Source organism: Phycodurus eques, chromosome 7 (genome assembly GCF_024500275.1).
Source record: "Phycodurus eques isolate BA_2022a chromosome 7, UOR_Pequ_1.1, whole genome shotgun sequence".
Lineage (NCBI taxonomy): Eukaryota > Metazoa > Chordata > Actinopteri > Syngnathiformes > Syngnathidae > Phycodurus > Phycodurus eques.
This window is the reverse complement of record NC_084531.1, coordinates 29,779,844-29,802,107: the sequence shown is the minus strand read 5'-3', so window position 1 is coordinate 29,802,107 and position 22,264 is coordinate 29,779,844. Positions and strand designations below refer to the sequence as shown.

The 22,264-nt window shown below is 42.9% G+C and overlaps 3 protein-coding genes across 5 annotated transcripts; 2 read left to right on the top strand and 1 right to left on the bottom strand.

The window, feature by feature from the left end:
• The first annotated feature begins 298 nt into the window (after positions 1 to 298).
• Positions 299 to 4,487, top strand: ca4b (carbonic anhydrase IV b). Its single transcript, XM_061682239.1, has 6 exons — positions 299 to 446; positions 1,025 to 1,170; positions 1,253 to 1,345; positions 1,576 to 1,642; positions 2,790 to 2,953; positions 3,454 to 4,487. Exons 1-6 carry the CDS (start codon positions 299 to 301, stop codon positions 3,622 to 3,624), a joined length of 789 nt encoding a protein of 262 aa, XP_061538223.1. The 3' UTR covers positions 3,625 to 4,487.
• Positions 4,488 to 7,022: 2,535 nt separating this feature from the next.
• Positions 7,023 to 20,365, top strand: ywhag2 (3-monooxygenase/tryptophan 5-monooxygenase activation protein, gamma polypeptide 2). Of its 2 annotated transcripts, none has more exons than XM_061681000.1 (2): positions 7,023 to 7,392; positions 17,104 to 20,365. In XM_061681000.1, the coding sequence occupies exons 1-2, from the start codon at positions 7,390 to 7,392 to the stop codon at positions 17,758 to 17,760; spliced, it is 660 nt and encodes a 219-aa protein (XP_061536984.1). In that variant the 5' UTR covers positions 7,023 to 7,389; the 3' UTR covers positions 17,761 to 20,365. The 2 variants fall into 2 exon arrangements, with proteins under 2 accessions (XP_061536984.1, XP_061536983.1); XM_061680999.1 differs by having other exon boundaries at positions 7,024 to 11,911.
• Positions 8,134 to 10,812, bottom strand: si:ch211-105f12.2 (RIMS-binding protein 2-like). Of its 2 annotated transcripts, XM_061681002.1 has the most exons (5): positions 10,066 to 10,809; positions 9,374 to 9,530; positions 8,865 to 8,986; positions 8,649 to 8,720; positions 8,134 to 8,549 (listed from the first exon to the last, which is right to left on the bottom strand). In XM_061681002.1, exons 1-5 carry the CDS (start codon positions 10,261 to 10,263, stop codon positions 8,484 to 8,486), a joined length of 615 nt encoding a protein of 204 aa, XP_061536986.1. In that variant the 5' UTR covers positions 10,264 to 10,809; the 3' UTR covers positions 8,134 to 8,483. The 2 variants fall into 2 exon arrangements, with proteins under 2 accessions (XP_061536986.1, XP_061536985.1); XM_061681001.1 differs by having other exon boundaries at positions 8,134 to 8,720; positions 10,066 to 10,812.
• Positions 20,366 to 22,264: the final 1,899 nt, after the last annotated feature.

The window sequence follows — 22,264 nt, the reverse complement described above, 5'->3', positions numbered from 1 at the left end:
TTGCTGTCATTCCCGGAGATTGTCTCAGGGGCAGGTAGGAACATCTCAACGCTTTTTATTTACAAAAAAAAAAAAAAAAAAAAAAAAAAAAAAAATGAAACCATTTTTCATGATGTCATAAAAAAAAAAAAAAAAAATCAATTGTGATTTCTAGATTGGTGTTACCAGTCCCAAGTAACTTGCGACCACAGCTGCTCAGGTGAAACTCAAGAGTGGCATTAAAAAAAACAAAAACAAGAAAGAGCAGCAGAGTGGCATTGTTACTGGTGTTTGTTTGACAGGGCCTGACCAGTGGAGGATGATTTTTCCTCAGTGCGCCGGCAGATCGCAGTCTCCGGTAAACGTCGTGACCAGGAGAGTTTTACCGGACCAACGACTCACTCCGCTGCGCCTTGTCGGATATCAACACGCTTTCCACGGAAACCTCTCCAACAACGGACACGCAGGTACACTGTGACGAGGAGGGAATCCATCGGCGTGAGGGAAAATCTGAATCAGAATCAGAATCAGAATCATCTTTATTTTGCCAAGTATGCCCAAAAAACACAGTAGGAATTTGTCTCCGGTAGTTGGAGCCGCTCTATTACGGCAACAGACGGTCAATTGACAGGGAACACTTTGGAGACATAAAGACATTGACAAAAAAAAAAAAAAAATAGTCACTGAGCAGTAAAGGGTTGCTCGTTGTCTGGTAATGCCGGTACAATTTTTTATTTAAATTTTTGTGCAAAAAGATGCAGAGCCCTCTAGCACCCAGAGCAATTCGAATGACTAATCTCGCAATAGTCCGGCGCAATGAGCATTGTGCAAAGGGCGCCGAGACTTCAAGGAGTGTATGCGGTTTCAAGGGACGAGTAGAGCGATAATCTGGGACGACGTCGATTGTGCAAATGTCGCAGGTACTTGAAGTATGAGGTGGCATGCCGAAAAGAAAAATACAGCAAAATTAATTTGAAATACAGCCTATTTCTCCTAATTGTAGTTGCCGTACAATAATAATAATAATAATTTGTCTTTCTTGCAGTGCAATTGGATTTACCTGCAGGTATGCATATCAAAGGAGGCAATCTGCTCCGAACGTACAAAGCAGTCCAACTCCACTTCCACTGGGGCAAAGACGGCGGCCCGGGCTCCGAACACACCATCGATGGCGAACCCTATCCAATGGAAGTATGTATACGGCTATACTGTATATCATATAGGTTCAAACAGAGTTGTAATACAATTTATATAGTCTTTGTTCCTCCCACAGATGCACATTGTGCACATCAAGGAACAATATACTTCCTTGTCACAGGCTGTGAGGGATCCAGCAGGCGTGGCTGTACTTGGCTTCTTCTTCGAGGTAATCAGCTTTCCATCGAAAACGATTATTGCCACTTCAATGATGGTGATCAATATAACAGATGGCAATAATCTCAGGCAAAATGTGTTTGAATGCACACAGAAATGAAGTAGCTCCACAATGGAGCCTTGCGGTATGCCAGAAATCTACTGTTCATATTCACAAAATATACACCGTAATTAAAATGGTGTTTTGAATCAAATTGTTTTCTTTTGAACTTCTGGTTTCAGGAATCCAATTCTGCCAACAAGAAGTTTGATCCCCTCATAAAAGCTCTGAGGAGAATCCCGCGGCCGTGTAAGTTAACGTGTGTAAAACATGACCTGAAATTATATATTACACGTGTCGGTGCGAGTAAGTTAAGTGCCAAAGTGCAATTTGTGAGGCGATAAGATGACGGCGTCAACTCCTTTTACGTCTAATAAATCATAGAAACGCTCGAGTGACATGTTGCTTCCTTATTGTTTCTCAAAATGATGTTTGAACGTTAAGGGCATGCTTTTATCAGGGATCGAAATTTGAGTCATTGCGACTTGCAAACGAGTCGACGTCTCACGTCATCCGACTACGCCCTGGAAAAAATGGACGCCGCTTTGTCTAGCGTCCTTCCCATGCCTACGCAAAACTACATCTTTTGCGCTGTACAAATATAGTCGCGTAAAGCCTCCAGTGACTGGCATATACAGTGCAACCCACGGGTGGTCGCGGGGCTTTTCCACGCTGTGACAACGAGGCGCTCTAAAGTGGCCACAGCAGTGTGAAACCCATGTCCACACGCTGGCAGTCAAGTTGGACTTACAAAAAAACGATTCCCCCCACCTGGCGCTTCTGTCGTGCACACACACACACACACACACACACTCAGCCGACAATGAGGCACTCTAAAGTGCTCACAGTAGCGGTGTAGGGTGCTAATCATAGCTCACTACACTTCGCAATTGCGCCAGACACATTGTTTATTTCTTTATTTTATTTTTTAAAGATTTATATAGTAGGGGGTTTACATCTGGGTTACTTATATAGCAAATATGATTTTTTTTTGTCTGGATAATCATTGCTTTAATAACGTTTATAAATTACAATACTGTAACAAATAAATATTCAAAATATTCGTCAAAACAATCAAATTTCAAGACAGATGATAAATGACATTTCCATTTCACTTCAACTTTATTTAGCCAGGTAAAGCCGAAAATCTCTTTTACAAGCGTGTCCTGGTCATTCACTTCTGCTAGCATGCAGATGCACTAGCATACAAGCTAAAGCACTACTTACGTTCTGAGTCTTCTCTCAATCTCTAAACCTTCGACTGCCCCAAGTGTCAAAAACTGGAACTTTCACCAGTTTTCATGTCAATGATGTTTGTTTTGACTTTAAAAAGGGGCAAAATGAAGTGAGCTACATCTGCGGCTTTTCTCAATTTGTTGATGTTTTCTACGGGCAGCCAACAAAACGACGGTGCCGGGCATCTCCCTGCAAATGTTCCTTCCGCCCCACGCGGACACGAGCAAGTATTTCCGCTACGACGGCTCCCTCACCACGCCCGACTGCGCCCAAGCCGTCGTCTGGACCCTCTTTGAAAACGTCGTACCCCTCAGCAGGCAACAGGTGAGGTCAATGAGTCGCCAACGGGTCATTGAATGATGGGGGAGGGGGGGGGGGGGGGGGGGGGAAACCACAGGAACACGAAGAGATGTACAAAACAATTGCAATATTTAGACAAAAATGCAATGTTATGCAAGTAGAGTTTTCTGAGGAAAAAAGGGGAAAAAAGGTAAAAGCCCAAAAAAAAAAATTTCAAGGGGGGAAGGAATTTTATTTACATCAAGTAAGAATATTTCAAGAAAAAAGTTGCAATATTCCAGGCAAAAATGTTGAACAAAGAAGTAAGTAAGTCGTTGGAGAAGAACGTCAAAGTAAAAGTTTTCGTTTTGAGGGGGAAAAAAAAAAAAAAAGTCTCAATATTCAGAGAAAAACCGTTTTCTCATTTTCTTTCCCCAAAAATATCTGTCGTGTTATCAGATTTTGTTTTTTCTTCTCGACATGATAGCGACCGGGTGTGTAGAATGTTCCGTGACCTTTTTTTTTTTTTTTTGTCCACGCGGCAGCTGTCCGCCTTCTCCCGGCTCGCCTTCTCCGGCGGGAGGCCGATGGCGAACACGTTCAGAGCCGTGCAGCCTCTCAACGGAAGGCGGGTGCGTCGCTCCGGAGGCCACGTGGCCACTTCGCTCCGCCCCGCTCTCCTCCTCACGTCCGCGCTGATGCTCTCCTCTGCGTGAAAAATATAGATATATAATTTCCATATACAGTGACAAATACAATGACAAAATGTATGCACTGCAATTGAGGAAATGTGTAGTGACATCACAGCTGCTTTTGGAAATTTCCACGATTACATTTGGAAAAATAGCATTTCCCCCCCCCCCCCCCCCCACCCCCACATCACTTCCTCCTTCGAAAGCCAACGCTTGTGATTGGCTCTCTCTGGTTTACGTGTCATTCTGCTGTCATATTCTCCAGCATGAGATTTTCTCCGCATATGACCTCGAAGCGCCACCTTGTGGTGTAATCTATCATCTTGTCTGAGATTTGGAAAAGGTTCAATTCACAGTTACCCTTTTAAACACCTTTGAAGTCTTATCTTTCTAATGGCGGACTTTTTCATGGAACATTCACGGATCTGGTGTGTCATATGAAGCGATATTGTCGAAATTGCGCGCATTTGTCATGAGGTCAGCATGGTATGGTATGTGACTTTCCCACATGCAGCACACAAACAATGCAACAAACGCATTTTGGATGTGACGATGATGTATTTACAGTTCCTCGTCTTTTGTTTATCAGTTGAATATTTGTATGCGGTTCATTCCAAAATACTGATTTTGTTTGCTGCCCAATATCCAATACCCAAGGGCGAACAAAACGACACGATCTGTTCTATGCATTTTGACCATTTCTTTTCCCAGAATGCACTTCGTATCTCATGTAAATGCTTCTTTGATGCAGCATCCTCTACTGCTTGTTTCCGTTGTTATTATGTTTGCACTTTATGGTGTCCTTGAGCGCCCGAAAAGACTCCTATGAATAAAATGCATCAGTCATTACGGTGTTATTATCAAGGTGCAGTTGCACTGATGTCCACTGGGTGGCAGCACTCATCAACAGTGACCAATCGTTGAACCTGCTTTGCGTGCAGCTTGTTCAGCTTTGATTTATAGCAGTTACAATATAAAAGAGTTATACACTTTTTTTTTCACGGGGATCGGTTTTTGCAGAGGCCCCCCCCAAAAAATCCATCCTGCTGTTTGAAGTTATATCTCAACAATTCAGTATTAAATTGTTCTCAGTTTTTGCACGTGTTCAGCACTGAGTGAACATTATTTCATGTATTTCGAAAGAAAACACAACAATGACTTCGGTGCGACTTGAACACCTTTTCAGATGACACCTCACACGTTCCAGCTCCGGCGGCTAAGGAGAACAAAAACCTGAACGCCAACGCTAACGTTCGCATCGAGCGCTACGTTTGGTCTCAGTGACCGGCTTCAAGAAGAAACCAAACAGGCAAACGTAGCTCAATTGTACCGTGGAGGTGTTCCTAATGTATTGTCCTGTGAGCGTGGTGTCACTGAGACTGCGTGTACTAGTATCTATACACGGGAACAGGATCATAATCATCATAATCCGACTGTGCAAGAATAGACGGGCGATGATGCAAGCGCGGTGAGCGCTGAGCTAATCTGCAGCGTCGTGAACTTCCTCCTCGCACATGCGCCGCCGCCTCGACTCGTGAGCTGAATTCGTTCCGTGACCGAGCTCCAAATTCGATTTTACCCGTACATCAAATCCAATTTCCCCATTGAGATGAATGGAAATGCCGTTAATCCGTTCCAGGACCCCCCACTAAAAAAAGAAAAAAAAAAGACACCAACAAAATTGAAAAATAAAACTAAAAATAGAACATGAAGTACTGACATCATTTAATACGATGTAAAAAAAAAAAAGGAGAGAAAAAAAAGATGATTTCATGCATGAATTCAATGGGCACATCAGGGGCGGTTCTAGGATGGGAGGTTTTGGGGCGCTGAGCTCCCAGCCAGGCGAGACAAATTTCACACTTTTCTACAATTGAAAAAAATGTCATTTCTGCATTCATAAGAGAAAGGCATAACACTTTTGGGGAACGTCTGTGACTAAAGCATCAAATCTGATAACGGTTATTTAAATGTTGAGCCACAGCAAAAGAGGAATGGATTGTCATGATACAACTAACATATTGTAATCCTAATTTCTGGGGGGGAAACAACTCATTTTGACGCAGCAGCACCTCTACATACACATTAACATTATGCATTTTTTTTTTTTTTTTTGGGGGGGGCGAGTAAACCAGGTCCCTATAGTATGTACTAAAAATACACAAAAATTCATCCTTGTTGCTAAAATATAATGTTTCAACCAAGTACCTTATGGTTCCACACTTATTTGTAGCTTGTTTAAAAAGGAAGTTAAGTTAAAAATATTTTTAAAAAAAAGGCTAGAAACGCCTATGGGGCATAGTGTGTCAATGCTAGTTTTGTTAGCCTATCTATGGAGTTTCCCATTATATGTTAGCTTTAAGCTAGCAGACTTTAAGGCAAAGTAATGTCGTTTTGTTTTTCACTTTACTCGAGCGACGGCATATCGTAAGCGATTTTTTTGCTGCAACACAAAGCAAAAAAAAACAAACAAATCGAGCTGGCGACGGCTCGTAGCTGGAAAAGCCTGCGAGTTGCGGCACCGCTCGCTGCACTTGCATGACTACACAGCCGTCTCTCACTTCCTGTTCTCTGGCCTGGCGTGAGTTTGAGGTTTTGTGTTGCCGTGACGACGGAGCCGTCGCTTTTCTATTTGCAAAGTTCCGCTTGTTGCAACGTGCGATTGCACACACGAACTTGCACCTTGTTCCACACACACACACAGCGGTGGTGGACTTCTCAGAAGTGCGCAGAGATATGAGAGTTGTGAACACTTCCTGTCACCGAATGTGGGGGACAAAAATACATTTCGACTTTACTCTCACACTTCGCAAACTAAAACACGTGCAAACGGACGAAAGACTCAAAGGTAACTAGCCTACAAACTGACAAACTATCCATCCATCCATCCATCCATTTTCTACCGCTTATTCGGGTCGGGCCGCGGGGGGCAGTGGCTTGAGCAGGGACGCCCAGACTTCCCGCTCCCCAGCCACTTCATCCAGCTCTTCCGGTCAAACCAAACCAAGTAACCGATGCACAAACAAATGGAGGAAGAAAACTGAAAAACAAAAACATGCAAACTGACTGAGCAACTATCTCCCAAACAAAATGTATAAACTTTATCCTGCACTTTTCGTGACTTTTAGTCATGTAAAAGAATAGAATTTTATTTACACGAGGTTCTGTACTACTTCTACTCCAGTACACTGTTTAAAAAAAAAAAAAGTAGTGAATTTTCAGTTGCACGTTCAAAATGTGGTAAACTGAGGTCATTTTCTCCTTTTCCTCGAAAATAATAATATAAATAAAAACGTATGTTATAGTTGAACTCATTTTACTCAAGTGCTTCAAAGGCCTTTTTTTTTTTTTTTTTTCTCTTCTCCCCAGAGTACTAAGCGTGAGGACTTTTGCCACCTCTGGTCTTTCGTGCGTGTCGCTTGTTTGCGCGCGCGGCTGTGATGACTTCCTGTGCCAAGCACGCGTCTGAGCCCCGCTTGATAAAAAGCTGACGTTCGCTTCTCACTTTCTTTCTTGCTTGTGAGGAGTTCTGCCGGTAAGCCAATTTTAGTTTCCTACAAAGTCCTATTTGCCGCATCACGCGTTCAACTCAAACACGTCGGAGAGGCCGCGCCGGACGCGGTGGCGAGGGGAGCGTCGGCGAGCTGCTGCCGTTCAGCGTTGTTGAGCATAAAGTAGAAAGCACTGCAAAAAAGCTCACTGCACTGTGTAGTGTTTCCTACTTTATGGACGACTACGCTGTTAGCGACGCGGGAAAACCACCAGCAACCAACGTCAATTCACATTCATATGGTAAATATATTCTCCGTCAATTGTTTGTGTAAACTGCTGCACTGGAATAAAAAATTAAGAATAAATCAAAAAGCTTTCCCAAGAAATGCTAAACGTGTCCCTGGGACCCTTAAAGAGCACTGCAGGAATACTAAAAGCAGAAAAATGTCAAATCCTGATTAGCTGACACAACCAAATCCTGATTTTATTATCATTTATATTATAAATATTACATCAAATATAGCTCTCAAAAACGGCTACATTTCAATGCCAAGATTGCAACAACACCAACAAAAGTTCAATGTCTATTTTTAACCATAGTGATGAATTTAAAATAAAATTGAAAAACACATTTTTATGAAAATCTAATATTGCACAAAATTGACTTGCTTTGTTTTGCTGCATACTTGTTTTGCATTAATAACGTAACTGCAATTTCATTTTTGATTTTTATAAATATTTCATAAAATGCTGTACAAACTCTGGTCTATTTAAATTCAAATTTTAAATAAAAACAAGGTAAACATAGATGCTAAAGAGTGTGTGCCAAATAAATACAGTACATACATATTGTTGTTGTTAATAAGCATGACTTTGTGATGTGTATTTTGTTGTACATAAAAGTGCATCTGAAATAATAATCATGAAAACAAATCAAATATGTGGACAACATGTATTTTTTTGTTTTACTTCTCAGAAGCTGCAATGTTGAAACAAACAAAAAAAGCATGTTTAAAAAAAAACACACAAATTGACCATATATTTCATATATCCTTTCATTTTTTTATTGCATTCTGAAGTGAATTTTTGGAAATATTTACTGTAAATAATCCTGAGTTTAGCACAGCAATTCTATGTTGGTATATACTGTATGTACAGTATATACAGTATTAAAGACAATCACAATATATTTTATTCAGTATATCGTTTAGAAAATGTATTGCAAAGTATAAAAAGAGGCCAAAATAGAAAATGTATAAATATGGAAAAAGGACCTCCCAAAAAATCCTTAAGACTCATACATTATCCTTTGCAACCGGGTATTTTGTTTATATTACACGTTACATGACGTATGTACAGCAGTGACAAAAAATGAAAAGAGCAAAAAGCCGCTAATCCCACGGTAGCGGCTCCAGAAAGTTGGACGGCACCAAACCTCGGCGTCCTTGCAGATCGCCCTGAAAAGAAAGAAAGTTTGACAGCCCCCCGCCCCAAAAAAAAATCGAATAAAAAAAATAAATAATAAAAAAAAAAAAAGGGTAAATGACGAGCCTTACGTAGTAGAACCCGTCGGGATCCATGTCGCCGAGCGCGTAGATGATGTCGCCCGAACGAAAGCCCAGTTCGGCCTGTGGTCCAGATAATCAAAAAGAACACTTTTCAACACGACGTCGCACGGAGTCCCAGGTGGAAGAAGATATGGACAGGTATGGATAAAAAAAAAAAAAAGGCTATTGTGTTGTTCGGTGTCGTCGTTGCGTGCCGTTACTTACTTCGCTGTCGACGTTGGGCGAACTTTCCCAGGGGTCGTAGTCGAACAAGGCCACCATGCGGCGTACGATGACGTCTTCGGGTACGCTGGACGTGTCGCTCACGTCGGGACTCAAAGATATCCCTGCAAAGAAAACGTTTGATCGGCAACTGACAGTTACTCTCCAGTCCCGTCGGGGGCGCTATCAGAAATGAGGGTAAAGTGACACACGTGCTGGATCTAGCGGGTCGCTGCTGCCGTTTGGCCCCGATGCGAGCAGACTGTAACCGCGAAAAGCGAAAGAACGCAGCCCAAAATTTAAAAAAAATCCAATCAGAATAAAAAAAATCGTTTTGCGCTACCGGGTAACAAAGGTGCCAAGCGAAGAACCATGTATGAAATTGATCAACAAACAAACTTTCTAGCTAGCGAGCTAACTCACGTTCCAAGTCAACTAACAAAAAATGTGCGAACCAACTAATAAACTAAGAAATGTGAACGGACAAGCAAAAGGACGAGAGAAAGGAACACCTGATTGGTCAACGGGAATGAATCCCTGCTGCATGAGCAATTGTTTGAGGTTTCGGTCGTCCACGGGGACTTCGGCCACCAGGTTGCTGGCCACGAAACCCGACAGGCCGCCCGATTCTCCGTGATAGAAGCCGTCCGGGTCCTTGTCTCCAAACACCTGACGGGTCAGATACAAGAGAGCCGAGTTACAAATGGACCGATCACGGCGCGGCCTGATATTTTTTGACGCGTATCGGTATCGGCCTTTTTTTTTTTTTTTTTTTTTAAATCCGACAGCCGATAAGAGATCAATTTAAAACAGGGTAAATTCCAAGGAACTATTTATTTATTTACAATGCACTTTTTGTTCACATTTGAAAACAAAGATCTCTATTGGCTCAGACACCGGTGTCCAACTCGAGGCCCGGGGCTCAGATGTGGCCCACCACATTTAAATCCACACTTGAATGTATGAAAATCGGTTCTGCCTTTCTATGTGGGGCCGAGAGGGCTTGGTTCTTGTATACATCTCGCTGTTTCAATTGTCTGTTGTTCCTCTCTGTAACGCAATTTGTTGCAATCCGACATATGAAAAGTGATCTCTCCATGTGATGATGATCATCGGTGTTGGCCCTGAAAATGTCGATCTCCAATTCGAGTTTGCGACTGAGACCGCGAAACGCATTCGACCGCAGAGTCGAGGTTCGTCTGACCTTGATGATCTGCCCGGGCACGAAGGGCAGCTCCTCGGCCGCCGTGTCCGGGTTGGGCGACATGGCGGCCGGGTTGTACGGGTAGAGCGCCACGAAGAGTCTGGGCTCGGCGGTCGCCGTCTCCGCCTCCCACTGGCGCGGGTCCTCGGGGGTGGCCGCCCGCACCTCGTCCGTGTAGATCAGCACGTCCAGCTCCATTGCGGACTCCGTTCAGAGCTGCTGCTCAGGGCTCCGGAATCTGGACTCCAGATGGTCCACCTGCACTCGCCCTCGTCCTCATCCTCATTTTAGGTAACTAAGCTAAGCGGCAACTACGCTAATCCTCTTTGGTGACCTCCAACTGGACTCAGTGCACATTCAACAACACTCTTGACTTTGACTTCACTGTAATAAACACAACAAGAGTTGTCCTTTGGGGTAGGGGAGAAATTGCATAGGATGATGCACGGAGTGCAGTATACAAGAGTGGTCTTGTTTTTATAAAGGGGAGAAAGTATTTAAGACGATGCACGAAATGCAGTATTAACACTACATTTAAGGCTGATTTCATCTCCAATTGTTTACCAGATAACACCGAGACTTCATTTTGGATGTCGGAAGGACAAAATCCTCGGTCGCGGATTGCGTCACACTGCAAGAAGTTTTGTCGTTCCCCAGAAATCGGCCGCGATAGCGAATCGGGCCAATATCGGCGCTGAAGAAGATGCATGAAATGAGGTTCGCAGCTGATTTTACAAACAGTTGTTTGTCTCGCGCTGACAAACACACACTTGTTCACTTGGAAACAGAGCGTTTACGAGCACAACTTTGGCGACGGGCCAAGGGCGCGCATCCGTCCGCGGCGTGTGTGTTCTCGGCCCCGTGACGACTTGACCCACTTAGCAAAGACAACACTTCCTCTTTTGACCTTTTGAAGGCGAGCTCAGCGCCTAATAATCCACTGCGTGTGTGTGTGCGCGTGTGCGTGCACGACAGTGTTGTTAGTTGCTGTTTGGCCTCAGAATGAAGTTATTATAATTATCATCAAAAATACATTATTGGATGCGTTGCATATTGTCATAGATACACACATTTATTTCACTTTCAGGTGAAGCTTGTTTTGTCTTGAAATATCCCTCCATCCATTTTCTGAGCGGTTTCTGATTATTATTGAGGAGAACGTGAAACGTTAAAAAAAAAACATATTCCATGTGCATTCCCCAAATTGGCCACTGGATGGCAACATTTATTTCTTATGTGGTTCGACCGCGCGACTCCATTTCTTTCTTTCTTTCTTTCTTTCTTTCTTTCTGTATCTATGTATATATCTATCTAGCTAGCTATCTAATCTTCTGCTTCATTACCCACAATGCCACGCTGCCGCTACTGTATCTTTGACGAAGTTCAGACGTTGAACTCCATTACCCACAATGCCTTGAGCCCGGCGGCTACTACTATTACATCATTGGCAGACACCCACTTCTCTGCTGCTGAGGGATGACGCAACCGAGGGGGAGAGAGAGAGAGAGAGAGAGAGAGACGAGCATCGCAGTTGCAGCGTTCACTTGTCGTCGGATTTTCACCGCATTGCGAATTGAACTGAAAAAAAAAGACAAAAAAAACCAATCGAAATCTTGTCAAAGAAACTAGTAATAATAATTTAAAAAAAAATCCCCAGGCGAGCGGCGCCGCGCCTCGACAGCCCCCTCCCTTGCCCAAAAGCAGCAGCACGTAACGAAATTAAGAAAAGCAGTGGGTGCAAGTGTCCATTCGCCCGAAGATGGTCGACCGCGAGCAGCTGGTGCAGAAAGCCAGGCTGGCCGAGCAGGCTGAGAGGTATGACGACATGGCGGCCGCCATGAAATCGGTGAGTGCCTTGATCGCCTCAAATCATTATTATGTCATCATCTGAATGAGTGAGGGGGCTGGGGGGGTCGCAAGCACGGTTGGGCTTTTAGTTTGTATTTGTTTTATTAGTAGTATTTTACAAAGGGCTGCTGCTGACGTGACGTCATAGCCACGCCCTTTGTATGGTCATATTTGATGAATTTCTGATTTCTTTTCGGGCTTGTGCTCCTCTCGGGCGGTGCCACACCAGCACAAGCAAACCTGCATCGCACACTATTGTGTATTATTAGTATTTCTTTTATGAAAGCATGGGCTTCCATTTAAAGCCCCCACCCCCCCAAAGTGACGACTTACTGGGGGTGGGGGGGCATGTGTGGTTGCACCTGCCGTCACCTTCCTCCGCCTCCTTTTGTCTTAGAATGAATATAATAATGCAAATGAAAAAAAAAGCAGTTTTAGATAAGGAGCTCTTATGCAAATGAAAATAATGGAGTGAATTGTGGGGTGAGGGGGTGGGGGGTCTGCTCTGTCCCTCCACGCACACGTAGGAGGCAGCGGCAGAAGAAGAAGGCTTCTGGAATATTCTTTTGTCATACTGCGGTGCAACCGATATGATATGATAAGATCACATCGCTTCATACGGGAGAAACTGCTGTGTCATGTTAGCAACAGTGAAAAGGGACCATAGGCCCAATATTTGAATGCAGGCCCACCAAAATGAGGGCGTTGAAAATGTGCAATAATAACTGCGATATGTGTGCTATCACACGCCCTCATCAAAGGGAATCCCTCGTCATTGTTGCCGCACTTTAGTAATTGTCATAAAATAAGGTGCCAGAAGATTTAAAGTCATTAAATACGACACTGGAGAATCTAAGCCGTACAATGATACAAAATAGGCCACTGGGCCATTTTAAGTCACTTTTGTGGCTCGCTAAATAAAACAATTCGAAGTCACCAGATAAAGTTGCGTATCACTGAGGTCATAAAATAAAAACCTGGACCCTTTTAAGTCACACTTGAAGTCGGACATTAAGGCACCGGACCATTTTAAGTCGTATTTGAGTGGGCCGCTTGATGTAACTGGATAACGCACAGGGCCTTTTAAGACAGAAAATAACATAATATAGGGCAAAATAATTTGTAAGTGATTAAATAAGTAACTGGACCAAAGTATGTCTCAAAATAAGTAACTTGACTATTTTAAGCTATTGTAAGTCATAAAATAATGAACCAGCCCATTTGAAGTCAAGAAATAAGGCACTGGAGTATTTAATAATAATAATTAAAAAAAAACTTCACATTTGACGTCACAAAATAAGGACCTGAACCATTTTATATCGTACATTGATGCACTGCGCCATTTTAAGACAAAGGTCTTAAGTCTTAAAATAAGGTACTCGATCGTAACGGGATATTTAAAGTAATTCAATCTTATTTCATAAGTCATCAAATAAGGAACATGCTGGCCATAAATGGGTTAAAACCCCCAAAATGCAAAAAAAAAAAAAGTCATAGTCGAAATTAAAAAATATATAGGTCACTTTTTTTTTTTTAAACAGTTGTAAGCAAAGTTGATGACTTTGGAGTGTCGCCATTTAAAGGCACACTCAAGGGGTCACAAATGATGTCACTGTATGGTAAGAAAATAAGAAAATAAAAAAATAAAAAAATAAAGAGGACGGCAATTTTAGCTTTGGCTAAGGTCAGGGTGTGCGCACGAAGGGTTTTCACTTACATCGCAGCTGCCGCAGTGCTCATGGCAACATTTCAATCATTTGCAGACGGCCCCTCCCTACCCCCCAAGCATCTTCAACTTAACTTTAGTGGAGTGGAAATTTACCAGCGCCGCCCGCTACATGTGAGCACATAACAATGGCTTGGTGAAACAGGACGTGTTTTTTCTCCCTTTGTGTAAACAATTGTACGTTTATGACGGTTGAGCCGGCTCACTGTTTTAGGACAACTGTGACAGCAGCTAAGACTTTGAGCGCTGCATTCCGAGCGACGCGATTTCTCCTTTGCGCCGCAGCAATAAGCTAGCGTTAGCTCTGCAGCTGCGAGTGTGTGACCACGGAAATGGCTACATCACATTTTCATAGTACATAAGTATAATCTGAGTTAGGGATTTTTAAATTTTATTTTATTTTTTTTAAATGTGCGTCAAATAAAGGAAATGTCTGTTGTCATGGAAACGTGGTGGTTGGTCTCGAAGCTATCCGAAGCCTGAAAAAGCAACAGTTCATTAACAATGAGAGATAACGGATGTATGGTTAGGGTGAAGGGTTAGAGTTCAGTTTCGGGTCGGGGGATATGATTTGAGTTAGGATTAGTGTTGAGTTGCAGTAAGGGGGTCGTGGTTGGTTAAAGATTAGGGGCGACGCTTCTGGTCATTGGTTGGGGTTAGTGTTGGGGTCGTGGTTCGTGATAGGGTGATGTGGTTTGGTAAGGGCTGTTGTTAGGGGATAGGCTTTCGGGTTCAGGAATAGGGATTGGGATAGAAGTTGGGTTAGGGGATATGCTTTGGAGTTAATGTTGGGGTTGTGGTTAAGGGATAGTAGGTGGGTAAATGTTAGGGGCTGGGGTTAGGGGTCAGCGGATCTTGGGTTGGCAAAGGGTTTGGGTGCGGGTTAGAGGTTGGGGTAAGGGAATAGGCTTTGGGCCTAGTCTTGGGGTTGTGGTTAGGGGTAGGGGAAAGTAGTTTGGAAAGGGTGAGGGCGTCGGTGTCAAACTCAAGGCCCGGGGGCCAGAGGTGGCCCGCCACATCATTTTATGTGGCCCCGCAAAAGGAAATCGTGTGCGTCGACTTCCATGATTCTTGCTAAAATCTGAATACAAATGAAAAATTGTCATATGTAATGGACAACAATGTTGAGATATGGCATTTTTCTGCTACCAATCCTCTTTTTACAGTAACTTGATCAATAGTTGAACAAACCATTATCCTTCTGATTTTAAAACTAGTTATCCCTCAATTTGTTGTGTATATAAAAGAATATGATGAGGTATGGTTTCACTGTCATAACGGCCCTCTGAGGGAAATTGAAATGACAACGTGGCCCTCGACAAAAATCCGTTTGACACCCCTGGGTTGGAGTTGTGGACGGGATATAGGGGTTAGAATAGTGGTTGGGTAAGGGGGTTAGGGTTTGGGATGAAAGACGACATTTGGTATAAGCAATCAAATCAGATACATATAGTTCACATCATTAGGGTCATTCCGGTAGGTGCAGCGTGACCCCCAAAGTGGCTCAGAAGCACTCCTGAAATCTTTGGGAAATTCAACCCTTGGAGCCAGTTTCTTTTAGGGTCATGTTGGCCATTTCCAGGGCTCCTTCAAAGAGGAACTTGTCCTAGAGATTGTGTCCCATTGCGACCAAATTTGAATCAGGTAAAGTAGACAGATAGACCAGGCTAAATTCCGAAAGATTTTAATTTTGGTCACTGCGTGTGGACGGCGCATGGTGGTGAACTTTGAAAAGAGAGAACTTTAATAACTAGCTAGGCTCATGGTTTTTTTTTTTTTGGGGGGGGGGGGGGGGGGGGGAATTCATCCCGTGTAGCCAGTTACACTCAGCAACATGAAAATTGGCGGACTTGTGTATCATAAGTAGACCCACATAGAAGCCATGCCTGAAAAGACACAAGATGTCTGTCATTTTGGTTTGAAGCAAATATTTCAGGGTCATTATCTTCCTTTCCTAGGGGTCCTTCAAGGACAAACTACTGCTAGAAATTTTGTCTAATCGCTACTAAATATGAACCACGTATCGTAGACAGATGGGCGACACTAAATTGCCAAATATTTTAATATTCATCGTGTGTTGGCAAACGTTTGCGCCAAAGTCTGATTGGCTGGCCACTACTGACAGTTCTCGAGACTGTTTCAACGTCGCCCCTGAACACCGACAGTACTGTCCCATTCAAATATACGACTCGAACTCTTTTACTGTTTTGAGTTTCCCCCATAACGTTTCAAAGGCCGCCAGGTGCGTGTTTTTTGCGGGAACCTGTGCAAATGTTTCAAGCTCCCTCTTGAACACGGTCACCGCCGTCCCATAAAAATACACACGTATGGCAAGATTACCACCATTTTCCTTGATTTAACACACACCGGTACATTTAAAATCTATTTTAGTCGGCACGGGTCAAATTTGACCCAAGGCAACCTCAGTCTAAACCAACTTTGGCGCCAAGTAGTTCTTTAAATAGCCCGGCTGTGAATATTCTCCTTCTTCCAGGTCGTTTAATTCTCAGGGCATTGAATCGATTGCAGCTGGACTGTTGCGGTGTTCTTAGACGACTCATCTGAGCAGGCTTCATCAGTTCATGCCCGAAGGCCAGATAGGACAGAACTATAGCCCGGGTGTTGGTGTGGAAACAGGTTACAGCCAATCAAAACGCACAAACTTTCACAGACGCAAAAAACACATTTCCGGGTTTCCAGCGAGCGAGACACAGCCTCCAAGCCGAACAAATACATGATAACGTATACATGTATCGTGTTTTACAACAATACGTAACTATATTTATCATTTCATATGTACCTGTGGATGAAATAGCGAAGCTTGTGGCCAAAATTGTGCGGCGGCGGTTACATTCGAATGAATGGGAGCGAGTGAGACTAAAATATCCACACGCTCGCTTTTTCGTCTTTCTGTAGCAACCTGCTTCTTCCTTAATTATTACACTATCTTTTTATGGTTTAATAACTGTGGTAAAGTCCAATATACTGGATGTGCAGCATCAGACCCCCTGTAGAGGATTTCTGTTCAGGGCGTCCATACACAGTATCCAACTGCTCAATGCGCACGGGTGAGTCGCCAACTGTGATTAAAAAAAAATAAATAAAAAAAATGTTTTTTGGGTTGGTCTGGTTCCATCAGGCTTGACCGCATCGCACATTTAGCGAGACCGTGCAACAACCAGAGGCCGACCGTTGGCCACTCGTGAAAACGAGAAGACGAATCCCGCACACTGCACGGGCGTTCAGTCGGGTTTGGCCGCATCGCTGGGTGCGCGGCGGGCTCCAGTCAACTAGAACAGTCCAGTTGCGTATTTATACAGCCATGAATTACAAAAGAGTCTCCAAGGGCTTCACAAACCCAAAGTTCACAGAGATTGACTTGGCGTGACTTGACAGCCTCCTATTTACTCAACCTGATAACGGTGCATTAAAACACGGTTCTCCCGGTGTTCTTGCCCTCGAAGGTAACGGAGCTGAACGAGGCTCTGTCCAACGAGGAACGCAACCTGCTGTCGGTGGCCTACAAGAACGTGGTGGGCGCCCGGCGCTCGTCGTGGCGCGTCATCTCCAGCATCGAGCAGAAGACGTCAGCCGACGGCAACGAGAAGAAGATCGAGATGGTGCGCGCCTACCGCGAAAAGATCGAGAAGGAGCTGGAAGCCGTGTGTCAGGACGTCCTCAACCTGCTGGACCACTTCCTGATCAAGAACTGTGGCGATACGCAGCATGAGAGCAAAGTGTTCTACCTGAAGATGAAGGGCGACTACTACCGCTACCTGGCCGAGGTGGCCACGGGCGAGAAGCGCGCCGCCGTGGTGGAGTCGTCAGAGAAGGCCTACAACGAGGCGCACGAGATCAGCAAGGAGCACATGCAGCCCACCCACCCCATCCGGCTGGGCCTGGCTCTCAACTACTCCGTCTTCTACTACGAGATCCAGAACGCGCCAGAGCAGGCGTGCCACCTGGCCAAGACGGCCTTCGACGACGCCATCGCCGAGCTGGACACCCTCAACGAGGACTCGTACAAAGACTCCACGCTCATCATGCAGCTGCTGCGCGACAACTTGACTCTGTGGACGAGCGACCAGCAGGACGACGAGGGCGGGGAGGGCAACAACTAAAAGCCCACGAGAAGAAAAGGCGAAGACGACAAAAAAGGATCGTGGCAGGAAAAAAAAAAGGCCGGTGGACTTTGGCAGCCGCTTTTTGCCGACCCCACTCGCGCAGCAGCCGTTGTTTATTTTTCCACGTGTTTCCAGAAAAGAACAGAGAGGTGAGCGCTAGTTTAAATAGACCTTTTCACCATGACGTACTTCCGGGTGTTAAAAGCTTAAGCATGTAAACAAACCCCTCTACATGTCATTTGATCAAGGCAGAGCCATTGAGAAAACGGGATTGATCGATTGACTTTAGCCTTCTTTCTGAATGTGTCAGTCGAAAAGGACATGTTTTGTGAGGCTGTGAGGCTCGGACGGAGACAGAACAGCGCCTGTAATTTCACATTTCGACAAGTAAATTGATTCAAAAATAGACGGAACGGAAATTCAGACATCGCTGAGGGACTGGCTAATTCACTTTTCTGGTCCTCGGATTAATGGCACAGATGATCTCTTTTGATGCTGAAATTGTTATATCGTCGGCTACTAGCGGGCTAGCCATTGTTTTGCGAAATTACCTTCAGACAACCCAACCAAATATTTCATACATACCTGTGAGAAAATGTCTTCTCAATGATGGAGGTTTGGCTCCCAGTCCGCCCCTTAACAATTGGCTACTGCACCTCTATCTAGGCAGTCTTGCGATCATTCTTGTACAACTTTTTATGACATTCACTTGATTTATCCTCGTCACCAACAAGTTGTGCCGGATAGATTTTGATTTTTACAAAGGAAATGATAAAACCCAGAAACCTTTAAGGGCATATCTGGTGGTGCAGTTTTTGTCGTCGTTTTCAGTTCAGGTCAGCGATAGTCACTTGCTTTCTGCCACCCGGAAGTATTCTGGTGCCTATTGTTTACAAACATTATGAAAAGGTCTATATATATATATATATATATATATATTACGTATATAGAGAAGGAGAAACAATTATTTGCGGTCGAAAGGGCCTCCACCTTGTTGATTTCCTTTGCCAAACCACAACACTTATCAGCCAATCTGTGCTCGTCGTCGAGTAGAAACGGCGACGTTACACTCAGAATTGGTCTGTCCAGACATGCTGCTTACATTTTATGTTTTGTTATTCTATGTATTGCTTGTGCATCATGACACTGCTATGCTCCACTAAATAGCCCATGGAAAGTAACGAAATTGGGCCCAAATTTGCAACAACAAAAAAAGTCCTTGTTCCAGGACATAGTCCCAACCCAGAAAGTGTGACAAACGAAGTGTGTGTCAGTTCCATTTGAGGAATTATAATGTGTAACAAATAAAAAGAAAAATAATTAAATAAAATAATAATTCATATGCATCACAACAGTGGTCACTTCCAAGGAGTATTCCAAACCCAGGAAAAGTGAAAAATACATAAATAAATCATACACAGGATATCTCGGGGTAGTAGTCACAACCCGGATGTGTGGAAAAACAGTTCATTAATTTGCCTCACAAGACTGTCAAGTTCCAAGAAATAGTCTAAACACATGAAGAGTTACAAACCTCATCTAGTGAAAAATAATAAATAAATCATATACCTGTCCGCTCCAAGTAATCACGACTCGGATGTGTGACAAACCTCGTGCTAGGACACCGGTCTATTCCAGGAAATAATCGTGGCCCAAGAAATGGCTAAACATCAATTTGCTTCCAGACCCTGGCCAATTCCAGGAAGTAGTTGTAGCCTGAAAAAGTAAATAGTCAACCAATGAATTAGCCCAAATTTGCCCAAAGTATTGCATTAAAAAAATAAAAATAAAACCTCCTAAAAATAGCACATGCTAGTCCGCTTTGTTTTCCATTAATTCTTTTCGCAGCAAAAGTGAAAAAAAAAAAAAAGAAAAGTAATAACAAGGCAGCTTTGTGGTTTATTTTATTAAATGCACTCGCCTACTACAACTACTACTACTATTACTAGTACTACTACTACTACTAAACTGTTTCTTCAGTGTACAATGATGATGATGACAGAATAATTATAATGATAATATTCAATATTGTGCATGCTGGTGATGTAATTATATACAGTAGCTTGACTTGATTCACTTACTGTATATTGTGGGTGTTAAGTATTCATGACTGAAAAAAGCAGCCTTCTGTCTACTTTATTAGTTTTTTTTTAACAATTATTTTCTCTACTGTTAAAAAAAACACAGTTGTACTGGCTGTTGCTTTAGTGACATGCAATATGTGTATTTAATTTGTTTTAAAAAAGGCAAAAAAAGCGAAAAAAGGATGCTTGAACCTCACCATTGGTCACTCTCGATGTCGCCACCTGGTGTTTGTCACATGGGGAAAAAAAAGACACACAGTAGTATTTAATACTTTTTATTATTTATGGATTATTTCTGCGTTTTGACAAATGTGTTTGGACCACATTGGAATGGATTTTCTTTTTTTTTAATATACCTTCTTTCTCTCTCTCCCGCTGTTTTCCTGAGTGACAACGACAAAAAAAATATCTTGAATGTGAGTCATGATGTAGCAGTTGCACAAGAAACAAAAATATTAGCTATGATGATCATAAGAGTAATAATAAAAAACGATGATGGCTGAATGATCAAAGCACCATTTCCAGTGTGTTGTACATTTGTATTTATTTAGTGCCTCATTTAGAGTAGATGAGTAGCTGCACAGTTTAGAGTAGCTGCACAGTGACATCTTCACAATGCTCCTGTTATAATCATTATATACATGACTAAGTTTGACAAAAATACAATATATATATATATATATTTATATATATATATATACGATGAACTCATCACTGTGGCAAAATTGAATTTTGTAGACACAGGGGTGCTCTCTCAGGAAAAAACCTCACTTTTGTGCCACAAACAATTTTGTTCCTTTAATTTGAGCGAAGGAAAGTCAACAGTTTCAGATTCAGAATGATCCTTATTGGCCAAGTATGTCAAAAACGGCCCGGCCCCGCCCACTCCTGAAAGAGTCCATTTTCAGCTTCTCCGCGCACACGCACATAAGTCAACGCGTGTCAACAAAACCTCATTTTCTCCCCACAAATGCAGTTTCAAAAGATGCGTCCCGCCGCACCTGGATCGCAACTCCTTTTTTAAACCGTTCCGTGTTACCATAACGACGCAATTCCCCCAAAACTATGTATCAACTCCCATTGTGAGTGAATGGGCCGCCAACAATTCCCGCGCTTAACGCATTTCACATCATTTCCTCCACCTCCAACATTTCTTGTCCAAGTCACACCCGTAGCAACTGTTAGCATGCTAGCATTTGAGCTAATCTCCTTTAAAAGGGTTCCCTCCAACAGGGCAAAATGTCAAACCCTTATCAATCTGCCTTAGAGCTTTCTGTACTCACACTGAAATCTTTTTAGCATGTCAACTGTTAACATGTTAGCGTTTGCGCTAACTAACAGTCATGTTTTCCCCTCTAATTTTCAAAATAAAAGCCCAAAATTAAGAATGTTTTCTAATTTAACTCCAATTGGCACATTCCTTGACCGATTCGAAGAATTTTATATTCAAACGGATCAACTCTTTCAAGCAATCTTGTGAATTATTATTCCCTTTTCAAAACGTTTGCCATGAAATGCGGCTTTCCAACTTGCGAGAGTCAGCAGGCACATTCAAAATTTCCACAGGAATTTTCTTGATATTTCTTGCACTCTGTGCTGTTTTAATTGTATTTTTATTTTTTATTTTCCCCCCTTTTTTAAAATGTTTATAAGCTCTTTTTTCCTTTGTTTTTAAATGCTTTTAACCATGTAAAGCACATTGTGTATGAATTGCGCTATATAAATCAATTTGCTTTGCTTAAGGTAGTCATTGATGGAAAATTTAAATAATAATAATAATAAGATTTAAAAGTGGAAATGCTCAAAAACGCATGGGGGGAAAAAAAAGAAGAGTTTTTAACCTGGACTTAAAAACATGCACACTTGGGGCTGGCGTCACTTCTGTTGGCAACTTCTTCCATTTGAGTGTAGCATAACGGCTAAATGCTGCTTCACCATGTTTGCTTTGGACTCTGTGCTCCACTATTTGACCTGAGTCTGTCGATCTCAGAGCCCTACTGGGTTGATATTCCATCCGCATTTCATTAATGTATTCAGGACCTAAACCGTTTTGTGATTTATAGACCAGTTGCAGAACTTTAAAATCGATCCTAAAGCTGACTGGAAGCCAGTGTAAAGACTTTAGAATTGGAGTAATACGCTCTGACCTCTTTGCTGTGGTCAGAACCCGAGCTGCAGCATTCTGAATGAGCTGCAGCGGTTTAATGCTCTTTTTAGGACGTCCACTCAGAAGACCATTACAATAGTCAAGTCTACTTGAGATAAAAGCATGGATGAGCTTCTCCTGGTCTGCTTGAAACATGCAAGCCTTCACTCTGGATATGTTCTTCAGATGATAGAAGGCAGTTTTAGTAATTGATTTGATATGATTGTTGAAAGTCATTTCGGAATCTATCAGAACACCAAGGTTTCGGACT